At 42.3% G+C, this 26,501-nt stretch overlaps 2 protein-coding genes across 3 annotated transcripts in view; both read right to left on the bottom strand.

Annotated features, from left to right (window-relative positions):
• LOC130125102 (A-kinase anchor protein 7) overlaps positions 1-8,101 on the bottom strand; it is a 70,192-nt gene extending 62,091 nt beyond the window's left edge. Inside the window, exons 1-4 of the mRNA XM_056294555.1 lie at positions 7,862-8,101; positions 7,476-7,659; positions 3,888-4,037; positions 1,211-1,359 (exon numbers count right to left, since the gene is read on the bottom strand). Of these exons, the coding sequence (XP_056150530.1) occupies positions 1,211-1,359; positions 3,888-4,037; positions 7,476-7,659; positions 7,862-7,921 (543 nt within the window). The 5' untranslated portion in view covers positions 7,922-8,101. The remainder of the gene's footprint in view (positions 1-1,210; positions 1,360-3,887; positions 4,038-7,475; positions 7,660-7,861) is intronic.
• Positions 8,102-8,279: 178 nt separating this feature from the next.
• si:ch211-245h14.1 (uncharacterized protein LOC563420 homolog) lies at positions 8,280-23,520 on the bottom strand. Of its 2 annotated transcripts, XM_056294910.1 has the most exons (10): positions 23,460-23,520; positions 23,007-23,072; positions 21,273-21,394; positions 20,948-21,008; positions 20,176-20,325; positions 18,967-19,041; positions 17,144-17,242; positions 15,204-15,395; positions 14,758-14,935; positions 8,280-9,241 (listed from the first exon to the last, which is right to left on the bottom strand). In XM_056294910.1, the coding sequence occupies exons 2-10, from the start codon at positions 23,065-23,067 to the stop codon at positions 9,010-9,012; spliced, it is 1,170 nt and encodes a 389-aa protein (XP_056150885.1). In that variant the 5' UTR covers positions 23,068-23,072; positions 23,460-23,520; the 3' UTR covers positions 8,280-9,009. The 2 variants fall into 2 exon arrangements, with proteins under 2 accessions (XP_056150885.1, XP_056150886.1); XM_056294911.1 differs by lacking the exon at positions 14,758-14,935 and having other exon boundaries at positions 9,134-9,241.
• Positions 23,521-26,501: the final 2,981 nt, after the last annotated feature.

Below are 26,501 nucleotides of genomic sequence, written 5' to 3'. Positions count from 1 at the left end.
GCAAAAGCCTGTGCAGGTGGACAAAGTGGATGTCTAACTTCTCCCTGCTCTTTACACGCCGGCGTCAGTTGCCATACTGATTTGTGTGACTCATCATAAAGGAAAGTAAGGGGCCGATCTTTCTGAAAGAAGGTAAATCAGAGCCATATCAATGGTTGACAGGACTGGTGGGTGTATGGAGGTGAGTGAAAAGAGACTGATAGCTGGAAACATATTTCTTATTACTTAGAACGACAAAATTTGGGCAATTACCACACTAGCTAGTTACTGCGACAAAGCAAGAAAGGAAAGAAACATAAATTATTTAAGAGGCACTGGATTATTTATGTGATATTATCATATGTATAATTAACATGATTTCAATATTTAATTCTTTAAATATCACAGTTATCGTCAATAACGGTATATTGCGACAACCCGACAAGTTACCATGGAAAGATTAATCTGTGTTTCTCTTTGATTTAATCAACCGGCCACATATTACACAATCAAGTAATTTACTTTTGAGAGAATAAACTTGGATATCCTCCACTTGGGGAGAGTCCAGGTGAAAACAGCCTTTCTCATCATCTCCCCTGTTGTGGAGAGAGGATGAGACAATATGGCTGCAGAACCATTTGTTTGTGGAGCATAGAGAACAGAAGGTGGCAGATAAATACAAAATAAAAATTGTTTTTGGCTAGATTTGATATTGATACACATCTTGTGTATTTCCCTCAAAAAAATGAATGAACAATTTGAATAAGGTCAAGCAGCTGTAAGTGGTGATCAGGTGGCGCTGTTCAAGGTGTCTACTCTTATGTAGGTCTGGGCAATATATCGATATCGTGATATGAGAGTAGATATCATCTGGGATTTTGGATATCATAATATCATGATATGGCATAAGTGTCGTCTTTTCCTGGTTTTTAGGGCTGCATTATTTTCTGAACTTACCAGACTGTTCTAGCTGTTGTACTATTTGCCTTTACTCACTTGGTTATTTATTAAGCATTACGGAGGATTATTTATCAAAAATCTGATTGTGTAAATGTTTTGTGAAAACACCAATAATCATCCCCACAACATCGTCCCAATATCAATAGAGGTATTTGGTCCAAAAATATAATTATATTTGATTTTGTCCATATTACCCAGCTCTACCCTTAGCCCAAAGAGCCATCCATCTATAGTTTTAAAGGACACATTTGTAGAAAAAGTAGTCCCTGACCTGTGTGTTGGTGATGGGTATGGAGACAAAATAGTTGGGACGTGGGCTCTCTTTCTTCTTCTTTTTCTTCTTCTCTGCATCTTCCTCACTTCCCAAGTTGTCTCCTCTTTTCCTCTTTCTCTTCTTCTGGGTTGACTCTTGGCTGGGAACTTCAGAAAAGGAGCAGAGGCACTTTTTACTTGGAGAAAACCAACTCCAAAACAGAACTGAGAAGACAACTAAGATGAAAGGGTTTAAAAAAGTTTTTTTTTTCAATTTCCCTGAATTTTAGCAAATGTGTTCAAAATGTTTCAACAAATGTCTTTCAGCTTCTCTGAAAATCACATTTTAAAATTCTTTAATGAAACCGGGGAGTAACATCCACCAAAAGCTAACTACATGGGTACTTGATAAGTGATAGAGGCCTCAGTTACACTTGTCATTTTCAGTGTGACCTCGGGCATTAAATTGCACCAGGCACCATTAACTAACAAATCTGGACCTTCAAAAGTTGAAATGACCTCAGACTGCTATCAAATCAGCCAGACCACCTCATGAGGTGGATGAGCCCATATTGTGTTCTGAACTCTGAATAAAAGATGCAATCCAGTCTCTGAGAAGAACATATATAGCTTAAACAGATAACCAAACCACGGCCAAATGCATCCCAACTTTATTTTTTACCTTGGGGGTACACAGGATCTAACACATCATGGATAATAACTGGCCATAATCAATCCAACCAAACGGGTGATATCACAGTAAAAGCATCCAGTTGCAAACCTCCAGAGCACAACTACCACTAGCTTAGGCACAGACAAGGGGGCACACAAGTGGGTATGCTGGTGACACATAAGGGGGTGAAGCTGTTCCCAAATCTTTTTCAAAACATCCGTTTTCACATATGAAATTTATGCACACAGTCTGCATCGGTAAAGGTTTGCAGGACAAAGGTATTTCCAGGGTTGGCTGCTATCAGATCCTCCTCTTCTCCACAGACATTGCAGTTGTACAGTGGAGCACAATATGTTGCTACATTGCAAGTCGCGGCAGTGTTCTCAGAGGGCTTGATGTAAGCCTTGTCTGGGCCCCATCACAATAACAACTTTAAACACAAAGAAAGGAAGCATAATCATCCCACATATCTGATGGCATTTTGAGGTTACTTACTTTAATGTGGAAATAGAAAATCTGAATGCAGATCCTAACAAAGAGATTGCATTTTTTCCCCAATGTGGACACACCAAATTGTGTTTAATTAGCACATTCCAATGACAGAAGCTGCTTTAAAATGACAAGCCAGAGAAACAAAGGAGCCTTAAACTCAAACTCTGAAAAGGGAAAATAATACATCCCATTTTTTCTCGACAGCTTGGGCAAATATCTTACTTAAAACAAAAAAACAAAAAACAAAACAAAACAAATATCACAAAAACAACACCGGTGAGCCCGATGATTAATTAGTCTGTTACCTAATTTCACATGCAGCCAGTCAATACGTACATGTCAATATGTTAAATTACTGCCACATCCATCCTAATGTCTTTGAAATACTGGTGCAAAGAATGGCAAATAAGAACTCTGGTTATTCTAGTCTGCTGGTTATTAGTGGTAGGCAACAAGCAGGCAGTCAGAAGGAAATTTCAGTGTCATTACTGCGGATGTTTTCTCAATCTTGAATGTTACCTGCATCTACAGAAGCAAAAAAAAATCAAATACACCCATTATCGGCCAAGAAAATACAATTTTTCTGCTTCCAGTCAAATTCTGACTAGATTCAGCTATTCCTGTAATACCCAGAATACATTGTTAATGCTACCATCTGACACCCAACCCCTCCTGTTACCCCTTTTCACATGTCTCCTATTCAGTGTACAGCTTGTACATAGCTGGTTGTACAGTACATGCCACCAAACTATCATGAAATATGTCCTCATCCATCACGTTCTCTACTGTTACATCTCAGACGGCCATTTCTGCTTTCACCTTTAGAATTACCATGAGCTAAATGTCCCTAGGTGTGAAGGTGTGTGCGTGCATGTGTGTGTGTGTGTGTGTGTGTGTGTGTGTGTGTGTGTGTGTGTGTGTGTGTGTGTGTGTGTGCCCTGTGATGGCCTGGCGGCCTGTCCAGGGTGTCTCTCCCCCCCGCCGCCCAATGACTGCTGGGATAGGCTCCAGCATCCCCATGACCCTGAGAGCAGGATAAGCGGTTTGGATAATGGATGGATGGATAGTTGATCTAAATGAGGGAGTCTGTAGGAAAATGTGTAAGTCCATTAGCAACTCTTCATGGTTGAAGATTTACTCTTGCCTTGTTCCCTCTCCCTGGAGGTGCAATCAAGGAAGAGAAACGCTTGCATTTTCCATCATTTGAAATCCCCGCCCGATTACGTTTTTGACCCACTGACAGTGCTCCTTAGCTAAACACAGCAAGGAGACAGAAATGGTGCCTAGCGTTACTGAGGACCAAAATATGGAAATAAAATTGAAAAATTGCAGTTTCCTTTTAAGTAACCTATTTGCCAGCCAATTTGTGTCAAGCCGTCAGTCTGTAAGCCAGCTAACCAACTAGCCTTTGTCAGTTAGAATACTAATTTTCCCTTTTACTTTTAAGTCTTTATCAAGACTTAAACAAGTGAACTGCAATTTAAAGAGCCTTGACTTTGAAGGAAAAATAGAAACAATACGATATACGTACATCCCAATTCCTTCCATGCAGCAGTGCTAGCGAAGGCAAATGGAAGTTCTGACATCAAACTGTCTGAAACGTCAGCTGACAGAAGCTTTTGCTTCCTCCTTTCCCTCCTCATCCTTCTCTTCATCGTCCTCTCATTCGCTCTATTAGGACCTGCATAAAACCAAATAGATGCAAACATTAGTCCACAAAAACAAGAAAACATACATGGAAACCGACATGCTCAAGACACATGGGCACACACATAGACAAACAAGCATGGAGAATCAAGTGAACAAGAGCTGACATGATGACCCAGAAAATATAATGGTAAGAAAGAAATGGAAAACAATGTATAAGCATGTGTATGTGTGTTGGAGAAAGAATGTGTGTACATATATGAGAAAGACAAAAGGAAATGGACAGAGCCAACGTGAGTGAATGAACAAACCGAATACAGTGTTTGGGTTTCACAGTGTCCACTAAAACTGTTTTCACGCGGGAGTCACAAACCTTGCAGCAAAGTGTCAGCTGAACTACATTGCCCTTAGGCAAAGCAGTATGTATGCAAATATTACTGTCTGGCTACCAAATGTTCAAACAAAGAACTTTGTACACTAACTTCGGGTATAATTATGATTAAAGCAGCTAGCTGCTGATTAACCAGTTGAATTGCCAGTCAAACAGGAAAAATCCAACCAGGAACATCAATAGCATACACACTCCCCTCCCTCAACAGCTACTACTTCAGTGTCTTTGGTCAAGGCACTTAACCCCAAAGTTCTTGGCACCACTGTCTACTCTTCCCAAATCACTGGAAAATGGGCTTAGTCACAAAACAAAAACCCTAAATCTAAAGGCTGGGCCACTTCTCTCCAGACAGTTGAATGGCTAATCCAGGCTTGTGGCTAATCCAGGAACACTGACTGGTGTTCTTTTCTTTTTAGCTGCTCCCGTTAGGGGTTGCCACAGCAGATCATCCATTTCCATCTCTTCCTGTCCTCTACATCTACCTGTCATGCCAACTACCTGCATGTCCTCCCTCACCACATCCACAAACCTCATCTTTGGCCTTCCTCTTTTCCTCTTGCCTGGAAGCTCCATCTTCAGCATCCTTCTCCCAATATACCCAGCATCTCTCCTCTGCACATGTCCAAACCATCTCAATCTCGCCTCTCGTTCTTTGTCTCCAAACTGTCCAACCTGAGCTGTCCCTCTAATGAATCCTTTCCCAATTCTGTCCATTTTTGTTACTCCCATGAAAATCTTATCATCTTTAACTCTGCCACCTCCAGCTCCACCTCCTGTCTTTTCACCAGTGCCACTGTCTCCAAACCATACAACATAGCCGGTCTCCCTACCATCTTGTAAACCTTCCCTTTAACGCTTGCAGGTACCCTTCTGTTGCAAATCACTCCTGACATTCTTCTCCACCCACTCCACCCTGCCCGCACTCTCTTCTTCACCTCTCCTCCACACCCCCCGTTAATTTGAACAGTTGACCCCAAGGATTTAAACTCATACGCCTTCGCCACCCCTACTCCTTGCATTCTCACCATTCCTCTGTCCTCCCTCTCATTCACACATATGTATTATGCCTTGCTCCTACTGACTTTCATTCCTCTTTTCTCCAGTGCATACCTCCACCTCTCCAGGCTCAGAACCGATCCTTGATATAATCCCACCTCGAACCCGTCCATCATTCCTACCGCACATCTCACCACTGTCACACTGCCCTCATTCATATCCTGCAGCACTCCTACATACTTCTCTGCCACTCCTGACTTCCTCATACAATACCACACCTCCTCTCTTAAGGTCTTGTCATATGCTTTCTCTAAATCTACAAAGACACAATGTAGCTCCTTCTGACCTTCTTTATACTTCTCCATCAACATTCTCAAAGTAAACATCGCCTCTATAGTGCTCTTTCGAGGCATGAAACCATACCGCTGCTCGCTAATCATTGCCTCTCCTCTTAACCTAGCTTCCACTACTCTTTCCCATAGCTTCATCTTGTGGCTGATCAATTTTATACCTCTGTAGTTACTACAGCTCTGCACATTACCCTTATTCTTGAAAATCAGTACCAGTATACTTCTTAACCACTACTAAGACATCCTCTCACTTTCCAAGATTGTGTTAAACAATCTAGCTAAAAACCCCACTGTCATCTCTCTCCATGCCTCCACAGGCATGTCATCTGGACCAACCGTCTTTCCACTCTTCATCCTCTTCATAGCTGCCCTCACTTAATCCACTGCACTTCCTGATTCACCATCCCCACATCATACAACCTTCTCTCCCTCTCATTTTCTTCATTCATCAACCCCTCAACTCCTTCCACCTTCTCGACACACTCCAGCACATTTCCATCTCTATCCTTCATCACCCTAACCTCCTGCACATCCTTCCCAGTTCAGTCCCTCTGTCTAGCCAATCGGTACAAGTTGTTTCCCCTTCCTTATTGTCCAACCTCTCCTACGAATCACCTTCTCCTTTTCCTTTGCCACCTCTCCCTTCATCTTATGCCACATCCCCTTGTACTCCTGTCTACTTTCTTCATCTCTCAGACCATCCCACTTCTTTGCCAACCTCTTCCTCCAAATGTTTCCTGTACTTCCTCATTCCACCACCAAGTCTCCTTGTCTTCCTCCCTGTGTCCAGATGACATACCAAGTACCTTCCTGGCTGTCTCCCTCACCATTTCTGCAGTAGTTGCCCAGCCATCTGGCAACTCTTCACTACCACCCAGTGCCTGTCTTAAATCCTCCCTGACCTCCACACAACAGTCTTCTTTCTTCAGCTTCCACCATTTGATCCTTGGTTCTGCCTTAAGTCGCTTCCTCTTCTTGATCTCTAAAGTCATCCTACAGACCACTATCCGATGCTGCCTAGCTACATTCTCCCCTGTCACCACCTTGCAGTCTCCAATCCCTTTCAGATCGCGCCTTCTACATAAGACAGTCCACCTGTGTGCACTTTCCTCCACTCTCGTATGTCACCCTATGTTCCTCCCTCTTCTTGAAATATGTATTCACCATGGCCATTTTCATCCTTTTTGCAAAACCCATCACTATCTGTCATTTCACATTCCTCTCCTGGACACCATACCTACCCATCACCTTCATTCCCTTCTCCAACATGCCTATTGAAGTGTGTTCCAATCACCACCCTCACCTCCTTGGGTACACTCTCCACAACTTCATCCAACTCACTCCAGAATTATTCTCTCTTCCATCTCCCATCCAGCTTGCTTAAAAGTAAGCTACTTCAAAAAAAAAAGTCAGTGTGTACACACTATGGGGACGTTTTATGGGATTGTCCAAATATGTCCCTCACACTCCTCAAAAGAAACAATTTGTTTGGGGCACTTAATATCTCGTAAATCAGAATGAAATTTTGGTTCATGATTTTATTTAATCTAAATGTTTAAATAGGGTTTTAACATGAACACGCCTACCCGCCAGCTCTTTCTCATGCCAGCTACACTATCTACCCATCACTTGTCCAGATGAAAATGCAAAGAGGTCAGTAGTGTCCCCACTCCAATTAAACAAAATGTAATGGGTATGGCAAACAGTTTAAGGGTATCCAGTCAGTCCTACTCACAGAGCTCTGCAGAAGGCTCCGTCTCCACCACTCCTTGTCCGGTTTCAATTGAAACTAAACCCCCGTGTTGTCCTGCAGCTTCCATGTCCTCCTCCTCCATCCCAGTCTGCGCTCCCACCACATCAGCAGCGACAGTGCCCGCATCATAGGGGCCACTCGCAGCCTGCATGTCACACTCTGCCAGCTATTTTAAAGAAAGGGGACTCTTAGTGCTATGTAATTAAACTAAGCCTCACCATGAACAAAAAGAGGATTTTAAATTAGTTTGTCTTATAGATACAGTTGCTCCTACATGTCTGACACCACCGTTTACTTTTCTTTTTTTTTTTTAGATTGCTTAAGTCCATTTGTGAACAGAGACATCAAATATTAACGAGGCATCTCACCTTGGATTTGCACAGGTGCGCAGATACCTTAACCGGACCAGTGTTATTCCAACAGTTCATATAAGAGACAGGGAGTCTCAATATTGTTCGTTCACTGACCCCAAAAACTCTCCGGACGATACACACCTGTCTTAAAGACGCTAATGCCCGACTTAACAGGACGCGGTCAAGGGTACATAACACCGCAAAAGTGTGTTTTTTAGATGAGGGGAACACACCGTCGATGTCATCTATCCTCGGAATAGTCGTTTACCTTGAGAGCTAGCTAACCTAGGTCGCGAAAAACTTGACGCAGGCCACTAATCTAGCGCTTTACTCAACTCTTCAGTAGCCATCTGTGGCACAAGCCAACTCCCACGCTGAGTGGGGCCACCTGTTGAAATGCGTTAAACTGACGTGCCGCATTGAGGAGGTTAGCTTACCGCTAGCGAGCTAACGCTAATTGAGCCTTTACCCTAGCTGTTGTGGTGAACGACGTTGTGTGAAATATCGCCGTGTTACTCGTTTGTTGTTTTACGAAATGTGTATATACATCTTTGGTAAAATTAAAAATGTCGTTTATAATCAAGTCGTTTGCGGGTGGCTCAGATGCTTATTTTGAACTCCGGAAGCGGCCTGTTTGTAAACAACGGATAGCCCAGAGCCGTATGTGGACCTGGATTCAACCAACGGGGTTTATATCAACTAAGAGAATACGATGAATAAAAAAGTGGAGCTTCTAAAATGCTATTCACATATAGATGAATATGAATTATCAATTCACGTTCAAAAACCTTCATAGCAAACTTGGTTTTACAGATTTTAATCTATATCACCGCGATGCCACTGCGTCCGTTTCACTGTTATTTGTAATATCATGAGAAATACTTAATGTTTGCATTTGTTCGAGGAGTAAGAATCATGCAGCAATAAACCCAGATGATATTGAAGAGCGGTGCGAAACATGATCAATAAAACCGCCTGACACTTCATTACAACAGACAATAGCCGCGGCGTTGTTTGCGTTTGCCAAACTTTGAAAGTCTTCTTCTGTTGAATTTGCAGCAAACTAGACGCAGCAACGGCTTATTGCTGCCCTCGACGGGGCATTTGTAGAACTCCATTGAATGAGCTAAATCCTTATGTGGAGTCCAGTGCAATGGAGAAAATTAATAACAGTTCCTGTTGTTTCGCAATGTTGCGCATATTGATTTCAATGAATGATCTATAACTCCAATTTCTGACAGGTCTGCTTGCATGAGGCTTCTCTCTGTGTGATAGTTGGTGCATTCCATCAAAGCGTGATTCACATTTTCTGCCTCTCCACAGGTCCATTTCCCATCCGGGTGCTTACCAACCAGTGCCAGCCCATGTTCCAGTGCACAGTGACCCAGTCTTAGCCTGGTTATAGAATAGAAGAGAATAGAATAGAATACACTTGATTAGTAATTTTGTACATACATACAAATGAAATTTACTCTCTGCATTTAACCCATTCCTGCTGTATAACTTGGAGTAGTGGGCAGCGGCTGTGCAGCACCTGGGGACCAACTCCTTATTTCTTCCTAATGCCTTGATCAGGGGCACAGACAGGAGTATTAACCCTAACATGGATGTCTTTTTTGATGGTGGGAGGAAACTGGAGTGCCTGCAGGAAACCCACACAGACATGGGGAGAACATGCAAACGGCACACAGAAAGGATCTGGGATGGCCTGGGGTTCGAACCCAGGACCTTCTTGCTGTGAGGCAACAGCCCTAACCCCTGGGTCACCGTGCCACCCACAGTGTCCACACACCATTGTCCCTCTTGCCCATTCTTGTGTTTGATGTGTGTTTCAGTGTTGGCTGTAATGAAAAATAAATCCTGCCTCTGTTTCCCTCCTCCCATACTTTTTACCCCATCTTTGCTATTCCTTGTTGTGTTAAGCTCTTGCACTCAGCCCTTCCATACAGTACTTCCAGATCTATTTCCTTCCTGTTGATGGCTCTTTTTGCTGTCTTATCAGCTTCTTCATTCCCTAGTACTCCTAAGTGAGCTGGGACCAAGTAAAACCCAACAGTATTCCCCCAACTTAGATACTCGATTTGACATGATCAGAATTTCAACAATTAGATCTGGTCTGGCCCCCCTTTCCCCACCCTTCAGTGTCATTAGTGCTGCAGTAGAATCTGAGCATATATAATTATCTGTCCTGGTTTAGCTTCCCCCACCCACCCAAGTGCCCATAAGATTCCCACAAGCTCTGTAGTGAAGACTGACACATGATTTGTTATTCACTTTCCATGTTGCATCTGTAATTGCGGAATGCTTATTGCGATTGCAGCTTTTCCATTGTTCAGATTCTTCAAGCCATCAGTGTACATCTGTATGTAATGCCAATTTTTCTTTAAGATGGTCACTAACTAAGGTCATAGGATCACCTGCATTCTTCTCCTTGATTTGGTCTAATATGGAAAAATCTACATTGGGTTCTGGCAAAAGCCATGGTGGAACAGGTGGCCAGCACACTGTTGGGGCCCATCAACCAATCTTTCACTTCCTCTTCCCATGCAGTCTCCCCCATTAAATTTACTCCTTACGCTTCCACCCCTTCCCCGAAGTTCCCAGTGCTCCTCCAACAAACACTTAAGGTCAAAATAATCTTTATTAGCCCTGAGGGCCAATATGTTGTATAGCCAGCAGTAAACACAATCATCATCAACGATCAACATACACCAATCAACACACAAGCAATTCACACAAAGAAACATAGAATTACATGCTATTATCCAAAAGGCCAATAGCAGCAGGGAATTAATACATTTCCAAAATTTAAATATTGAATTTCAGTCCATAGCAAAGCGTTCTGGGGTGTAAGGGTGCTAATCTGTCTGTACCATTATCTGAGTGCAGACCTCAACTTGCAAATGAGGTTTTAACCTTTATTGAATAAAAATGTTCACAAATAAACACACAGACAGAGCCACAGACGAATTACATCTTATTTTTACTGCTGCAATGACACTGGATCTTGTCAAGGATCAGTTTAGTTTAGTTTAGTTTAGTTAAGTTCGATGAAAGAAAGAAAGCCACTTTATTTTGTCATTGTATTCTTACAGTGACATTTGTTTTCTGCATTTAAACCATCCTATTGTATAGGAGCAGTGGGCAGCTGCAGCGCCTGGGGACCAACACCAGTTTTTCTTTCGCCTTGGTTAGGGACACAGACAGGAGTATTACCTCTAACATGCATGTCTTTGTGATGGTGGGATGAAACTGGAGCACCTGGCGGAAACCCACACAGACACGAGGAGAACATGCAAACGCTACACAGAAAGGACCTGGGGACGGCCTGGGGTTCAAACCCAGGACCTTCTTGCTGTGATGCAACAGTTCTAACCACTGGGCCACCGTGCCACCAATTCCATGTGTTTAACTTATCTTCACACATGCAACTGAAACCAAAGGTCTCTAATCACACGCCAATGCATAAAATGAGGAACAAGACAATTTCTAAATGATTCAAAAGACACCAATCCCCATAAAGGTTGAGAGAAAGAAAAATAGCAACAAAAAATGTATTGAATATGTCATATAGCATACAGTATGTGATATATATATATATATATATACACACACACACACACACACACACACACACACACACACACACACACACACATATATTAGTATGTGATATATTTTAACTGCTAGATTAGAATGTGTCCACTATCACCTTGCCTGATTAACTTTTCATGGTTAATCTAGTGTTTACAATTACTTAAAGTCTTTTATAATTCTTTTCACCTCTTTTTTATATCACCATTTCTAATTTGCTATTATACTGCCGAAGAAGAACTTAGTTGCATACATACTAACAGTCCGTTAGTAAATTGAACCTTCTACGCCTGTATTTGAACCAGTACAGGTGAACACCACTCTCCTATGCAGAGCTCTATGGTTGACTAATGTAATGTAATGTCCAGCAACCAGTGCAGCCCCAGAAGCTCTGTATACAGGGCTAGAAAGAACATTAGTATTCCACTCATATCTTTAAGACCACAAAAGGATGTTTCTTCCTAAAGCACATTTCAAATTAACTACAAACTCACTAATGACAGCCTTGTTAATGATTAACATGTTTTCATTGTGCGAATAGGCAAGTATCTATTCTGAAAAGCCGAGTTTTGGACATTCTGGTTTTTCTGATTAAAACTGATGGTGGTATCAACTGAAGGCAAGATGATGCATAATGTCGCTGATATTGCAATCAGCTGGTGATTTGCTTGAAATTGCTGGGCAGTACACCTCAAATCTAAAGTCAACAAGTTGAACACATGTTTTGACTTGGCTACTACCATCATTCACCAGCTTCAAACTGCCCCCTGTCCATTACAACTGCTGCTACTACTATAGATTATAACGATCATTGGACTTGCACATAGAGCGGAACAAATCCCTGAAACAAACACTTGGACAACCCATACGTATGTGTGACATGCAGTGTGTACGATGGACAGCACTCAGATAGAGAACTCACAGCAAGCACAGCACCTAGATGTTACTGCCTTCAGATTCTGCCAAATAGCACAGCACACAGAAACAGATGATGTACTTCAAGAGCTGAAATCGGTGATCCTTGGTGGGTGGCCTGACTTCAAGGAGGACACCCCATTGGCATTGCGGGAATACTGGCCCATTAGGGATGAGTTGAATGTGCAAAACGGGGTGCTGTACAGAGGGCAGTGCATCGTTATTCCAAAGGCCCTGAGAGCCGAACTGCTCAAACGCATACACACTAGCCACATCGGTGGTGAGGCCTGTTACAGGCGGGCCAGGGATACGCTCTTCTGGCCAAACACGAAAGCTGGAATAAAGGACTTTGTGGCGAACTGCTCCGCATGCAATGAATACGCACGGACCCAGCAGAAGGAATCTATGATGTCACATGAGATACCAGCACATCCATGACAAACGGTGAGTATGGATATCTACTCATATGCTGGCAAAGACTTTCTCATCCTTGTAAACCATTACTCGGATTACTGGGAAATCGACCAGTTGCCAGATCTATCAGCTGACACGCTCATCACGCGCTGCAAAGCCCAGTTTGCACGTTATGGACAGCCAGACAGAGTGATCACTGATAACTGCCCGGTTTGCTTGTGAGCAATTCAGGAGGTTTGCAGTGAGCTGGGGTTTTACCCATGTCACATCCTCACCCTGAAATCCAAAATTGAATGGCAAAGCCGAGTCGGCCGTGAATATAGTAAAGTCTCTCTGCAAGCAAGTGAAACTGGATGGTACAGATGCATGGATGGCCATCCTCCACTGGCGCAACACACCCACAGAGGGGTTAGACAGCAGCCCAGCCCAACGCTTAATGTCAGGTAGGCTCAAAACTTCTCTGCCAGTCGCGGACAGACACACGTAGTGGTCAGAGTGACAGAGATGTTGTGGTGGAAACGGTGGATGGCAAAATCAACTATGACAGATCTACCAGGGACCTCTCAGTGCTGAATGTGGGAGATCATATAAGAATGAGGCCTCTACCTGGTGATCACACAGGACAGTGGCCTCTGGGACAGTCCCTCCAGAAAGTCACTCTTCGTTCATTCGTGGTGGATGTTGACAGCACACTCTAGACACAACCTTGTAGATCTATCTTCATGTAGTAGAGTGCTCAGCCCAAACACAGCACCTGGGAATGCCTGAGCAGAGCAGTCCTGAACAGGGATATGTCACCGGAAAGACTGCCTCAGACGAGACAAGGAATGTCTCAGGTCAGGGCAAACCAAGTGAGATGGAACCTCCTCACACGCCAAGTGCACCAGCGCAAGGACGGTGCTCGACACCGGGAAAACCCAGTGACACAACAGGCCATGCTGTCTACTCACGTAGCGGCTGCCTGTCATGGCCACCACAAAGACTGAACTTGTGACTTTGAGGTGGCATTGAGAGAACATAGGCACTAGGGTGTAGGCAGATCGCTGCCCTTACAAAAGCCCACTCACACACACATACACATCACATACACAAAGAAACTGTTCACAAAAGACTGTTGGACTGCTCCGTCCGTATTCATTGTTTAAAAAAAAACCATTGTGATAGGATGGAGACAATGCATTATGTAATGCTATACCCTTTCTAAACGTGTAAGTTCAAGTTCAAAATGTATTCACAGAATTGCCTTTGTGATAGGATGGAGACAATGCATTACGTAATGCTATGCCATTTCTAAATGTGTAAGTTCAAGTTCAAAGTTTATTCACAGAAATAAACTTTGAACTTGAACTGTAAGAATAGGCAAGGCAAGACAAGGCAAAGCAAAGCAAGGCAAGGTAAGGCAAGGCAAGGCAAGGCTTTGCCTGCCTTGCCTTGGAATGCAATGCAATTGGTGGGGCTATGCAGTTTCTGAATGGTGTGGTGTTTACATGCACTTTGGAGAAGTTGGAGGAAATTTTTCACGTTAAGCATTTGATTACATTTATGTTCCAAAGCTAAAGGAAAGGAGATGTTACAGGCATATGTTAATACTGAGTCTTTAGTGATAGTGTGTTAACCAGGTTGCCATGACGATATTCAGTATGTGGGGCGTTCCGGGATTTTATTTTTAAACGAAAACCAAATTGGAACTGCTGCCTCAACCCCGCTATCCTTGCCAGAGTTGCTGTCACTACTAGCAGCATTGTCACCACTGTGATCGCCAACCCTACCACGACTACTGTCAGTACATGCTGAAAAATGTGTGCCAAAGTTATAGCTGACTGCTAGCACCATGGTTATTACTGGTGCTGCCAGAATCAACACACCCACTAAAGTCAGCACTACCGCTGTGAATACCCCCACTGCCGCTAGTGCTAGTGTAACCCTCAATGGTTTCAGCACTATCACTATCACAACTCAGAGTGCTGTGCTCCAGCAATGATCCGTACATTTCAGAGACTGCCGCATCATTCCTTGCACAATTTAGTAATCCATGCGCTGTCTCATGGTAGAGCACGTTGACAGCCAACACCATTTTAAAGCTTTTTCGTGATGCAGACATCATGGGGACAATGCAGGAGACGTTGTGTGTGTGATGCATCAGCACAAGAATGACTGGTTTATCATCTGTTAACACAAAAAGAGAGGAGAGGAAATGTGAGGTGGAGTTTACAGCTGGACTTGGACACTTTACCATAGATCAGGGCTTGGAGGATTGGGAATGGGAGGACACGATCATCATTCAATCAATCAATCAAGTTGCGTTTAACAAACAAAGGTGAGTTTTGTTGCTTTTTATGTCAACAAACGAAAATCACTGTATGACGTAGTAATTAATACTAACATACCCTTCAATATTGTGGCAAGCTAAGTTTACAACAAATGCTCCAATTACCTGGAATGTTTTCCATGGCATTATACACATCTGACATAATGCGTGACAGCACTGGACAGAAGACAATGATGATCTGGCAATCCTGGCTTCCATTGGCCTCGACCAGTTTAAGCCCACCCTTATTTCTCACGCGGTCCAATATGGTTTGATGACTGCCAAAGGTTTCACCACTTACAACAGACTGGAACTTCACTGTGAGTAGATTCACAAAAAGTGGTGCACAATAAAGCGAAAACTGTTCACTCAGTCTTTTAAACCTGCGTTCTTGTACAAAGTAAATGAAAAGAACAATGGTAAAAGAAATGCCACCTGCAGTTTACAATGCTTCTAGAGAATTTCACGGAAGATTAGACGTTTTACAAATTTAAAGTGTTTTTTCAAAGGGCATCTGGGTGGTGTGGCGGGCTATTCCGTTGCCTACCAACACAGGGATTGGCGGCTCGAATCCCCGTGTTACCTCCAGCTTGGTCGGACATCCCTACAGACACAACTGGCCCTGTCTGCGGATGGGATGCCGGATGTGGGTATGTGTCCTTGTTGCTGCACTAACGCCTCCTGTGGTCAGTTGTGGCGCCTGTTCGGGGGAACAGGGGGAACTAGGGGAAATAGCGTGATCCGTCCACACACTACGTCCCCTTGGTGAAACTCCTCACTGTCAGGTGAAAAGAAGCAACTGGCGACTCCACATGTATTGGAGGAGGCATGCGGTAGTCTGCAGCACAGCTCTCCCAGGATCGGCAGATTGGGTGGAGCAGTGACCGGGACGGCTTGTCAGAGTGGGGTAATTGGCCAAGCACAATTGGAAGAAAAGCCCCCCCCCCTCCAATAAATAAATAAATAAATAAAGTGTTTTTTCACCTTTTTAAAAAAATGGGAAATTAAATGGTTGTGCTCCTAGAGGTGATAAATGAACGTCTAATCCTGGGTTAGCATTCATGAGATGCAAGGGGCTAGTCAATGTTTCATATGATCTTGTATTCCTACAGTGAAACAGAACCTGCTGGTCAAAAATTACGCCATACCGAAGACTCAGTGATAGACTGTACATCAGGATGTGCAATTGTCTGTAAGTGGTGTTTTGTGTTAGCCGTGAAAAATTATCCTATTTTTTCCAGTGCATTAAAATAAATAATCCCAAAGCACTGCTTGAACAACTCAAAACATCCATTTGGGGGGGTGGGGGGGAGCTGCATAGGGAGAAACAAAACAAAGAAAACATCAAACCCGTGGTTTGGTTTGCCAACAACTGAGTTAACTTTGTTGCTGTGATTGTCTGATTACAGATTGTTTTTTTGTAGTGTTTGTTTTTTAATCATGACATTTCATTGGAGAGCACTGATCTCTGTTGTGCTAACACAACTGATATGACTCTTGGGGTCTGCGTGGAAAAAAAAACACGGAAGAGAGGCCACAACTAAAATTTTGCACTCATTGAGGCCCCAAAAAATATGTGCATAGCCTGGAATACAGAGCATGCAACAGACTAGTCAACATTGTACGCTAGTTTTCTTCATCTACTGACTAATTTTCATAGTAACTCGGGGGCTTGGGGGGGGGGGGGCAAACGGCAGGGAGACACTCAGTACAGATTGCAAGTGCATCACAGGTTAAAAACAAAGATACGCAATCACTCACAAACCCATTTGTAGCTAGCAATTTGGAGTTTTGTGGAAATAGCCAAATGTAATGATTAATAATCACCGAATAATTAATTTTCAAGTTACATTTACATTATCATTGTTGAAAACAAGTCCGTTGCAGATCACTGCAAAGTAGGAAAGGTTGCTACTCTTATATTCCCACACTGTTTGGGGCTTTTAAAGATCAAACTGTTTTGCCAGCATTTAAACTTTAATAGACACATTAGAGGACATGAAACAAAGATAGACAGATTCAGACTCAAGACATTGTGGGAATACATGCTACTTGTCAAATCTCACCTTCTCTCAGTTTAGTGGCAGAAGAAGCCCCTGGAACAGATCCCACATGTCTCTGTGATGACTTAGAGATGCTGCTGTCCTGCTTCGCCAAGGTATGAACTAAGGCAAAGTAATACAGCTAGTGCACAGTCAAAGAATATCTTGACAAAATAACTTTAGCCTCATCTTTTTCTTTGTCAGACACTTGCCACATTATGGTTTTTAAAGCTCCTGTATTGGTAAACCAGTTAAATGGCTTGTTACAATTTTCCCCCTTTTTCTTCCAATTGTACTTGGCCAATTACCCTATTTTACGAGCCGTCCCAATCATTGCTCCACCCCCTCTGCTGAGTCGGAGAGGGCTGCAGACTACCACATTCCTCCTCTGATACATGTGGAGTCACCACCGCTTCTTTTCACCTGACAGAGAGGAGTCTTGCCAGGGGGACGTAACGCGTGGGAGGATCACACTATTTCCCCTAGTTCCCCCGCCCCCCTGAACAGGCACCAGGAGCAACCACAGGAGGCGCTAGTGCAGTGACCAGGACAGATACCCACATCCGGCTTCCCACCTGCAGACATGGCCAATTGTGTCTGTAGGGACACCCGACCAAGCCGGAGGTAACACGGGGATTCAAACCGGTGATCCCCGTGTTGGTAGGGAATGGAATAGACTGCCACACCACCCGGACGCCTTATTACAATTTTTAGCATTCTACAAGACTCTACTGGTTAGCAATGACTAGCTGCAAGATAACAACTTAGCCTTGGCTAGCAGTTCCCATTGACTCATGGTACAAGGAGAGTTAACAAACTTGTGAACTTGCTATTTATAAAATTGCCTGAAAGTAGAACTCATCTCCCTGAAATTGCGTTAGCATTAGACCTGACCGGGGTGGCAGGGCTGGCAGGGCAAGTTCCTTCATAAAGAAGGAACTTAAGTCATCTAATGAGAAAGACAGCATTCAGTTACCTTGACATGTTTTAACAGAGTCATATACACATATACGATAGGCATATTTGTTAAGTGCTTTACATGTGCAGGAAAATTCTGAGGGACACTGTTTTTGATATGGCTTGTTTGTCTGTCAACAACTTTGTAGAAAAAAATGGCTGCTGCAAATAACCGAAAGGTCATGAAGGTGGCCAATGGTCCTCAGATGACCTGATTAAATGTTAAATGAGGTTATTGGGTCCAAATCACCAACAAATCAGACTTGTTTTTGACCATAACTTTGTGAAAAACTTCAAACTGACAACACATATTTAACTCTTATTTCAAAGATATATTCCTATCCATTGCTGTAGTCAGAAATGACTCGTTTTAAAGATGGATAGTGGTCAAAGTTTTGTTTATGGTGCAATTGTCAAGATATTTCACTGAAGAATGCTGCAGTTGAAAAAAAAACAATAACAATTGTCTTGAATTTATTAATAAAATCACCTCAACTAATACGTTAAAGCTAAATATAAAAATTCAAATGTATTCTGAAGCATCAATATTGCAAGTAATTTGCATTCACTGAATTAAAAAGAATTCAAGTATTTGTCCTACAGTCATGAATTCATACAGTTATGAAATCAAGAATTCAAGTAACAAAATTTGTGGACGCAAGGAACTCTACAGATATTTCCAGTAAACTAAACAGGAACTGTCCAAATTCATCCAAATGAAAACAAGAAACAGATTATTCAGACCGCCTAACATTAAGAAATTGCAAACACTTTCATTGTGACAAATTAATCGGAGAATGCTGCCAATAATACACAATTTTATTTCATTGAAATTCTAATTTGTGATGTTTTTCAAGAGATTGCAGAAGCTGTAGGGGTGAAATATTTACCTTGTGTTTCTTGAGGACGGTCATCAGTTTGGGTTGTGTTGTCCATTACAGCAATACTTCTGCCTGAGGGACCATCTGTTAAAAGGCACGTCATATGAAATAAAATTTGCTTTCAACATGTTTCTTCAAATGAAACCAAAATCTCAAACTACTGTGGTTCAAAATCATTTTATAATTGAATACTTCACAACTTGTACTGGATGGCGAGTCGGTTTCTGTCTCAATGAATTTCCCAAGCACTGTCCTGCTGACGAGATTATATAGTATAGATTGCCTATTGCAAACTTTTCTTCTCTCTCACGTCTTTTCTCTCTCTCTGAATGATGTCTTCTTTCTCTTCTCCTGTGAATGTGAGTCTCCCCAGTGCGCATGTGCAGTCTGTCCTCCTCCCAGGTCTCCATAGTGATGGTGTGGTCGCCACCTGGACGCTGCTTGGGTTCTCCCTCATCATATTTTTTATATATCTTATAAATCCATATAATGTTATATCCTGTTTCAATATTATATCATTTTCTCACACTAATATGTCACTAGTGTCTTTTCCTGCCTCTTCTTCCATGTATGTGAATGGTGTGATGTGAGTCTCCCATGTGTGGATGTGTAGTCTGTCCTCCTTCCAGGTCTCCATGGTGACAGTGGTAACGTGGCTCGGGTCATGGGCTGTTCCGGTGGCATCTGGACGCTGCTTGGCATTGTTCTCATCATATTCTTCATATATTTTATAATTCCATTATAATTCTGTTATCCTCTTTCAATGTTGTATTCAATAAATTGTTTTATTCTCTACACACAACATCCATTGAACATCTGGCCATCTTGGGAGAGAGATCCCTCCTCTGTTGCTCTCCCTGAGATTTCTTCCTATTTTTTGTCCCTGTTAAAAGTTTTTTTTTATATATATATATATAGGAAGTTGTTCCTTATTCAATGCGAGGGTGTACAGACAGGATGTTGTGTTTCGGTAAAGCCCACTGAGGCAAATTTGTAATTTTTGATAATGGGCTATACAAATACAATTGACTTGATTTGACTTACTTGAGTTACTGGAGTTTGCCAGTGAACTAAAGAATTTCTTGGAAAGTTTTGGTGGAATTTTCATCAGAGGGAGTCTTCAAATTTATGTCAGGATTCTTGCATACCATTTTTTCTGCATTAGAGGTATAATTCCTTTCTTCAGTAAAAAAAAAAAGAAGAAAAGATTATAATAACCTTTGACTGACTTGGATGTTTTCTTATTGGCATATTCCTCCATTAGATCAATATGAGCATCAAAGAATGTCTGGGCTTTGTCCATTTGGTTCTTCAAGTCCCTTATGATGAAGAGGTAGTTACACAGGAACCCATTCTCACCTAAAGCATCTGGACGGTATGAGGGAGAGGAAACACTGTAATATTCTCATTTCAAAATCACACGAGAGAGAGAGAGAGAGAGAGAGAGAGAGAGAGGGAGAGAGAGAGGGAGAGAGACAAACATACAAACAGACAGAGAGATGAAGAGTAAGGTACAAGTGTGTTTAAACTACATTTTAATTAAAGGGAAAATTCACTGATTTTCAACCTCATCTCTGTCCATCTGTGACAGGGATGCACATGACATTAAACATCTGAGGTAGTTCCCAATTTTTTCTGCATCTCAAGTTTTTTTCTGTCTGCCAAGTGATGTATCGTGACGTCAGTTGGCAACTACAGCCTAGCAGGGTTTCTAATACTCTAATATACTATCATAACAAGCTATTCCAAAAAAGAAAAAAAAATCCTCGTTCTCTTGGCTAAACTACGTTTCCGCTGGTGTAAATGATATCCCATTGCTTCAGTCGACTACATTACCCGTCAGTACTGATTGCACATACGCAAAACCATTGGTGAAATTTCCCTTCATGTACCTAAATGATACTAGCATTTCCTCCAACTCTGCTCTAGGCAGCCAAACATGGGAAATGTGAAACTGAAAATAACTACTGACAAGAATTTAAATACATACCCTTCAAAGACTCATGTCGAATGAGAGCCTTGAGTTCCTTTAACTGCAGATCAATTGGCTTCTAGTATAGATAGATAGATAGATAGATAGATAGATAGATAGATAGATAGATAGATAGATAGATAGATAGATAGATAGAAAGATAGATCGAAAGACATACACACGAACACAGAAACACAGATTAAAGGTGTTGTGATGTGGAAAAACACAAAGTTTATTCAGTTGAGTTTATCATGGTCAGGAAACACAGTTGCTATTCATCCTTAATTTAATTTCCCCCTCTAAACTACCCAACAGTCGGACATATTGAAGAAAGTTAGCTAACCTGTTTGTTTATTAATTCGTGGATGGCCTTTCTCATTTTAAAATTCTGACGGCCACCGAACAGTTCATTCAGATCTTCTCTGCTCAGCGACTGGATCTCCGTATCAGTGATGATGCCAAACCCTGTGAAAACAGGTGTAATGCTCGGCATGCACTGCACAAATTTCAACCCATCTTAGGTTTTACACATAACACTTAAAATGCAATCCTCACATTTTATCATTCACTTTAATGCAGTGGAGCAGTTAGGGATGCAGCGTTGTAGTCAAAGGGTTACCGGCTCAGTGACTGTCCCAGATACTTCTTAAGTAATTATTTCTTCCATAAAACAGCGTCTAAATGGAAAACTATTGTGTGCATCTATACAGGGCCAGGCAATTATTTCATATTATCATTTATCATCTTTCAATGATATTGGGATGAAATTCAGATATGGTCATTATCAATCGCGATACACAATTTTGTTTCGTAAAGTAATGAAAACAAGAGCTACTTAGCTAAAACTTCTCACAAAATGACGGCTGACACATTCAATGAAGCATTATTTGAAAAGTGATCTTGGTTTTACACTTAACGTGAACCTCGAGATTCTTAAATATAGAATTTTCTAACATGTAAGAAAAAAAACTTTTTTTAAAAGAAACACTCAATGGTAGGGAACATGCTCAACAAATAAGGAGCAAAATAATCCAATGATTCAAGTAAATTCTTTTGACAGCTGATGATTGCTTATGGCATGATACAGGCTTGTACTGTTTCATAAAGAATTTACTTGAATCACTGGATTATATATATATACATATATATAGTGTTTTTCCCCCAGAAACCATCAATGGTGATGATAAAAGTGCTCAAGAAATGAGGCGATAGATGTAGGAAAAGAACTGTAATGCATTTAAAGTTTTCTATGTATCTTTTTATATATATATATATATACACACACACACACACACACACACACACTGTGACCACATACCGCTTCACCTGGCCTGCAATCCTGCATTTTTTTTAATATAATTTTTTTATGACTGTTCTTAACCCAACACACCTCTAAAATGAAATTCCAATGTGTCAATTCCATTGAGCATGGCCAAGGTCACATGAAAAAAAAAATCTAAGAAATGATTCAGGCTTTTTTAAATTTTCAATATTTTGTTGTTACTAGTGCGTGCTTCATTTCAGTGCTCACTTCGAGGAAGAAGGGGAAACAATGACGGCTGCACGAGAGCCCAACCGATTTCGTAAACACGAGTCGGGGTGCTGAGAAAAAGGGAACAATTTTTGAAAAATTAAATCAAATTTGTCTACACTTCCAAAGATGAGGTGTCTTGAGCAGGTGTCCAAAGCTGGCGGGTGCATGTGACAGTGACTGTAGTCGGAAACATGATCGAAAATCTGAATGAAATGTAGGGTGTAGTCCCGAAATATTGAATTGTAACATACTGTCATACTTCAACGTGCCAAATGAAGTGACAGCTGAGCTGACTTGATGATGTAAAGCAATTAGTTTTGCAGATGAAAGACTGTAATAGCAAAAGTCAAAGCTGAGACGATGTGCATGATGACGCTGTATTATTTATTCTACTTGTTAAAAACGTATTGCACCGTGCAGTAGAACTAGAATAGCAACGTGCGCGTGCGCGTGCCACATGCGTAGCCTATGCATGTCAATGCCTCGCACGTCAAGTCCCCCCCCCCCCCAGCGAAGGCCCTGAACTCGGCCTAGGGTACTTACTTTCAAACTCGGTGGCAGCATGTGGATAGATCCTCCCTATTTCCCTCAGCAAAACGGACATTATTCCTATATGAGGCGGAGACAGGGGGTAATAAAGACACGAGCGTGGAAGGGAAAAGACACGAACTCGTTCTGGACACATGCAGACATCTTGAATTTCCGGTGACTTTTATGTTCCTTCTCATTGTCGCCTGTAGTACACGCATTCGTCGGAGTTTTGCAAACCATTTTTGTTCCGCTTGAAAGAGAGAGAAGAGGGGTTTTCAGAGGCAAGAGAAAGAAGTTTGTGAAGCATGTGGGGAAGCGGGGAGGGGGAGGGGTCGACTGTGTTATTACGTTCAACACGATTAGCGATATAAAAGATTTTTGCTGCAAAGTTCGGGAAATGTCCCAAATAAGCTTTTAATCTTACAGAGGAAAAAATAAATAAATGTGAAAATAAAACGAGCCAACCTGGAATGAGTGGTGTGTTTTTTTCTTGTTTTCTCCCCCCGGTCTTTATTCACAATTGGTCAAAGGCACAGAAAAGAAAGTGAAAGTTAAAGAGAAAGAGAAAGGATTGTTATATGTGGAAGTCACGGTGCCCTTGTTAAATTGCTCCGTAAACGCCCATTGGCTGGTCATACAGTCATAGTCCCATAGTCCCGCCTCCTGTCAATCAAAGGCTCCCCCCAACCTACGACCGCAGATCTAAATTTATCTGGAAGAGAAAACGCATTCTGTTATTTAATCATGGGCACTGTCTGTTTTAATTTAATCACTTATATTTCTATTTCATTATTCTGCCATATCGTCTTCCCTATTTTTTTCACGATTTACAGTTTTTCCATTATTTTTGGTCGGTTTCTTTTTCTTTTGTCATTAAGCTACCTTCTTTAGATCTGTGCACTTTCGCTAAAAAACACATTGCATTGCATTACATTTAAATGTACGCAATGCTCTGTATGAATAAAGATAAGATTGTTTGACTGATTGATTCAATCAGTCATTCAATCAACCAATCGATCGATCGATCGGTCGGTCGATCAGTCAGTCAATCAATCATTTAAATGTATATTCTAATTGAAAATATACCCTAATAAATCAATAACCAATCAATCAATTAATAAGGTTGGCAGGCAGCCCAAAATGTGTACATGGTTGGTTTTACTGCGTTCGGATGTCGGCAAGAAATCGGTAGCCAACCATGTGTTCACATGAAAGCAGGTTAGAGTTAGGGTTACGGGAGGGATTTTGGAAAATGCTGTACGTTTCTTTTCCTCCGCGGGGAGTTACTGGCATTGAGTTAATCATCGCCCCCTGCTGGCACTGCACCGTCATACACGCGTGCACTTTTCACGCCTGATCGAGGCAAACCGTGACACTGACACGCTGGACCGGCGGGTGCATTATACACTTTGGCGTGACACTGGGCTGGATTGCGGGGCTATCATCTAAGACTGAAGCACTTGGAAACACTGTAAATATATCAACTCTATGCAGAAGAGATGGAGTGAGCAGGGAGGTAGTGTAGCTCACTGGGGAGAGGTTGGTGTGTGAACTTCATCAGTCTACCAAGGAGAACCGGGAGTAACCGAGGTCCGGACTGTAGTGGGTTGGGAAAGGTTTTTTGTGTTTCCATCATTATATTATTATTGTATTATGTTATTATATTAGAGGGACTGCTCGGGTTGGACGGTTTGGAGGCAAAGCATGAGAAGCAAGATTTAGATGGCTTGGACATGTGTGGGGGAGAGATGCTGGGTATATTGGGAGATGGATGCTGAATATGGAGCAGCCAGGGAAAAGGAAAAGAGGAAGGCCAAAGAGGAGGTTTATGGATGTGGTGAGAGAGGACATGCAGGTGGCTAGCGTGACAGAGGAAGATGGAGAGGACAGGAAGAGATGGAAACGGATGATCCGCTCTGGCGACCCCTAACGGGAGCAGCCTGATGAAGGAGGAGAGTTTGTTTCTATAAAAATACCACAAGAGGGCAGCATGGTAGTCTAAGTTGCCAGATTCCAGTGACTTCAACTACTACTACTACTACTACTTTCGGCTGTTCCCATTAGGGGTCGCCACAGCCAATCATCCGTTTCCATCTCTTCCTGTCCTCTGCATCTCCCTCTGTCACACCAGCCCCCTGCATGTCCTCCCTCACCACATCCATAAACCTCCTCTTTGGCCTTCCTCTTTTCCTCTTCCCTGGCAGCTCCATATTCAGCATCCTTCTCCCAATATACCCAGCATCTCTCCTCTGCACATGTCAAAACCATCTCAATCTTGCCTCTCTTGCTTTGTCTCCAAACCATCCAACCTGAGCTGTCCCTCTAATATATTCATTCCTAATCCTGTCACTACAACACCTAATTATTTCCATTGTTTTCAGTTTACCTTCTGTGCATACACAGGCTTAACAAAGACCAAAGTTTATTGCAGCATTTTATGAAATCCGAAACAAATTATGCTTATGGGCGCCCACATGGCTTTCGTCATTTGGTTTGGCTCTTTCTGGTTTTGAGGAGATAGACACGTAGAAGAAGCATGATGGCCTTCATCCAAAAGACTGTCACACGGCATGTCAGACACAGTCACAGCATACGTGCTCCATGAAAACATGGCCCCGTCAATGGTCTTCCCATTACTGTATCCGAATTAAAATATATACACTTCAAAACAGCCGCAGCTGAACAACTTTTCCTTTAGACGATAAACCCCCGCCCAAAGCAAAAGAGAAACCTAGAGACTAAAAGAAATCCTCTCGGCTAAAAGATTTGTCTGCCTCCGTCCTCTGCACTTGGATACCCTCCGCCACCATTTATAAAAATGGTTAAATACTTGTGCATGTAAAATTGATGTCCATGAAACATAACAGTAATATTGTATGTCAGTTGACCGAGTGCAGTTTTCAAGATGATAGTCTGCATTGAAATAATGGAAGGGGGTGGGGGGTGTTTGGGTGGCATGGTGGTCTATTCCGTTGCCCACCAACACGGAGATCGGTGGTTCGAAATCCCTGCGATACCTCCGGCTTGGTCTGGCATCTCTACAGTCACAATTGGCCATGTCTGCAGGTGGGAAGCCGGATGTGGGTATGTGTCCATATCGACTGTGGTCGGTTGGTCGGGACACAGGGAGGGGGAACTCGGGGGGAATAGCGTGATCCTCCCACGCGCTACATCCCCCTGGCAAAACTGCTCACTGTCAGGTGAAAAGAAGCGGCTGGCGACTCCACATGTATCGGCAGAGTGGGTGGAGCAGCGACCGGGATGGCCTCGGAAGAGTGGGGTAATTGGCTGGATACAATTAGGGAGGAAAAGGGGGTGGGGGGATCCTAAAAAAAAAAGACATAAAGGAAAACACAGTGAAACGCTTTCAACTACAAATGTACACTGACACACATTGGGCTATGAAATGTGTATCGTCAAAATTTCAGCAGTTAATCCGAACGTTAATTCATGTAACTCATCTCATGCTGAGTGATCTCCCAGTCAGGTTCAAAGGTCTGTGTTACA

This window comes from Lampris incognitus, chromosome 15, assembly GCF_029633865.1.
Source record: "Lampris incognitus isolate fLamInc1 chromosome 15, fLamInc1.hap2, whole genome shotgun sequence".
Lineage (NCBI taxonomy): Eukaryota > Metazoa > Chordata > Actinopteri > Lampriformes > Lampridae > Lampris > Lampris incognitus.
The sequence above is the reverse complement of the archived record's forward strand: the minus strand, read 5'-3'. Positions and strand labels throughout refer to the sequence as shown.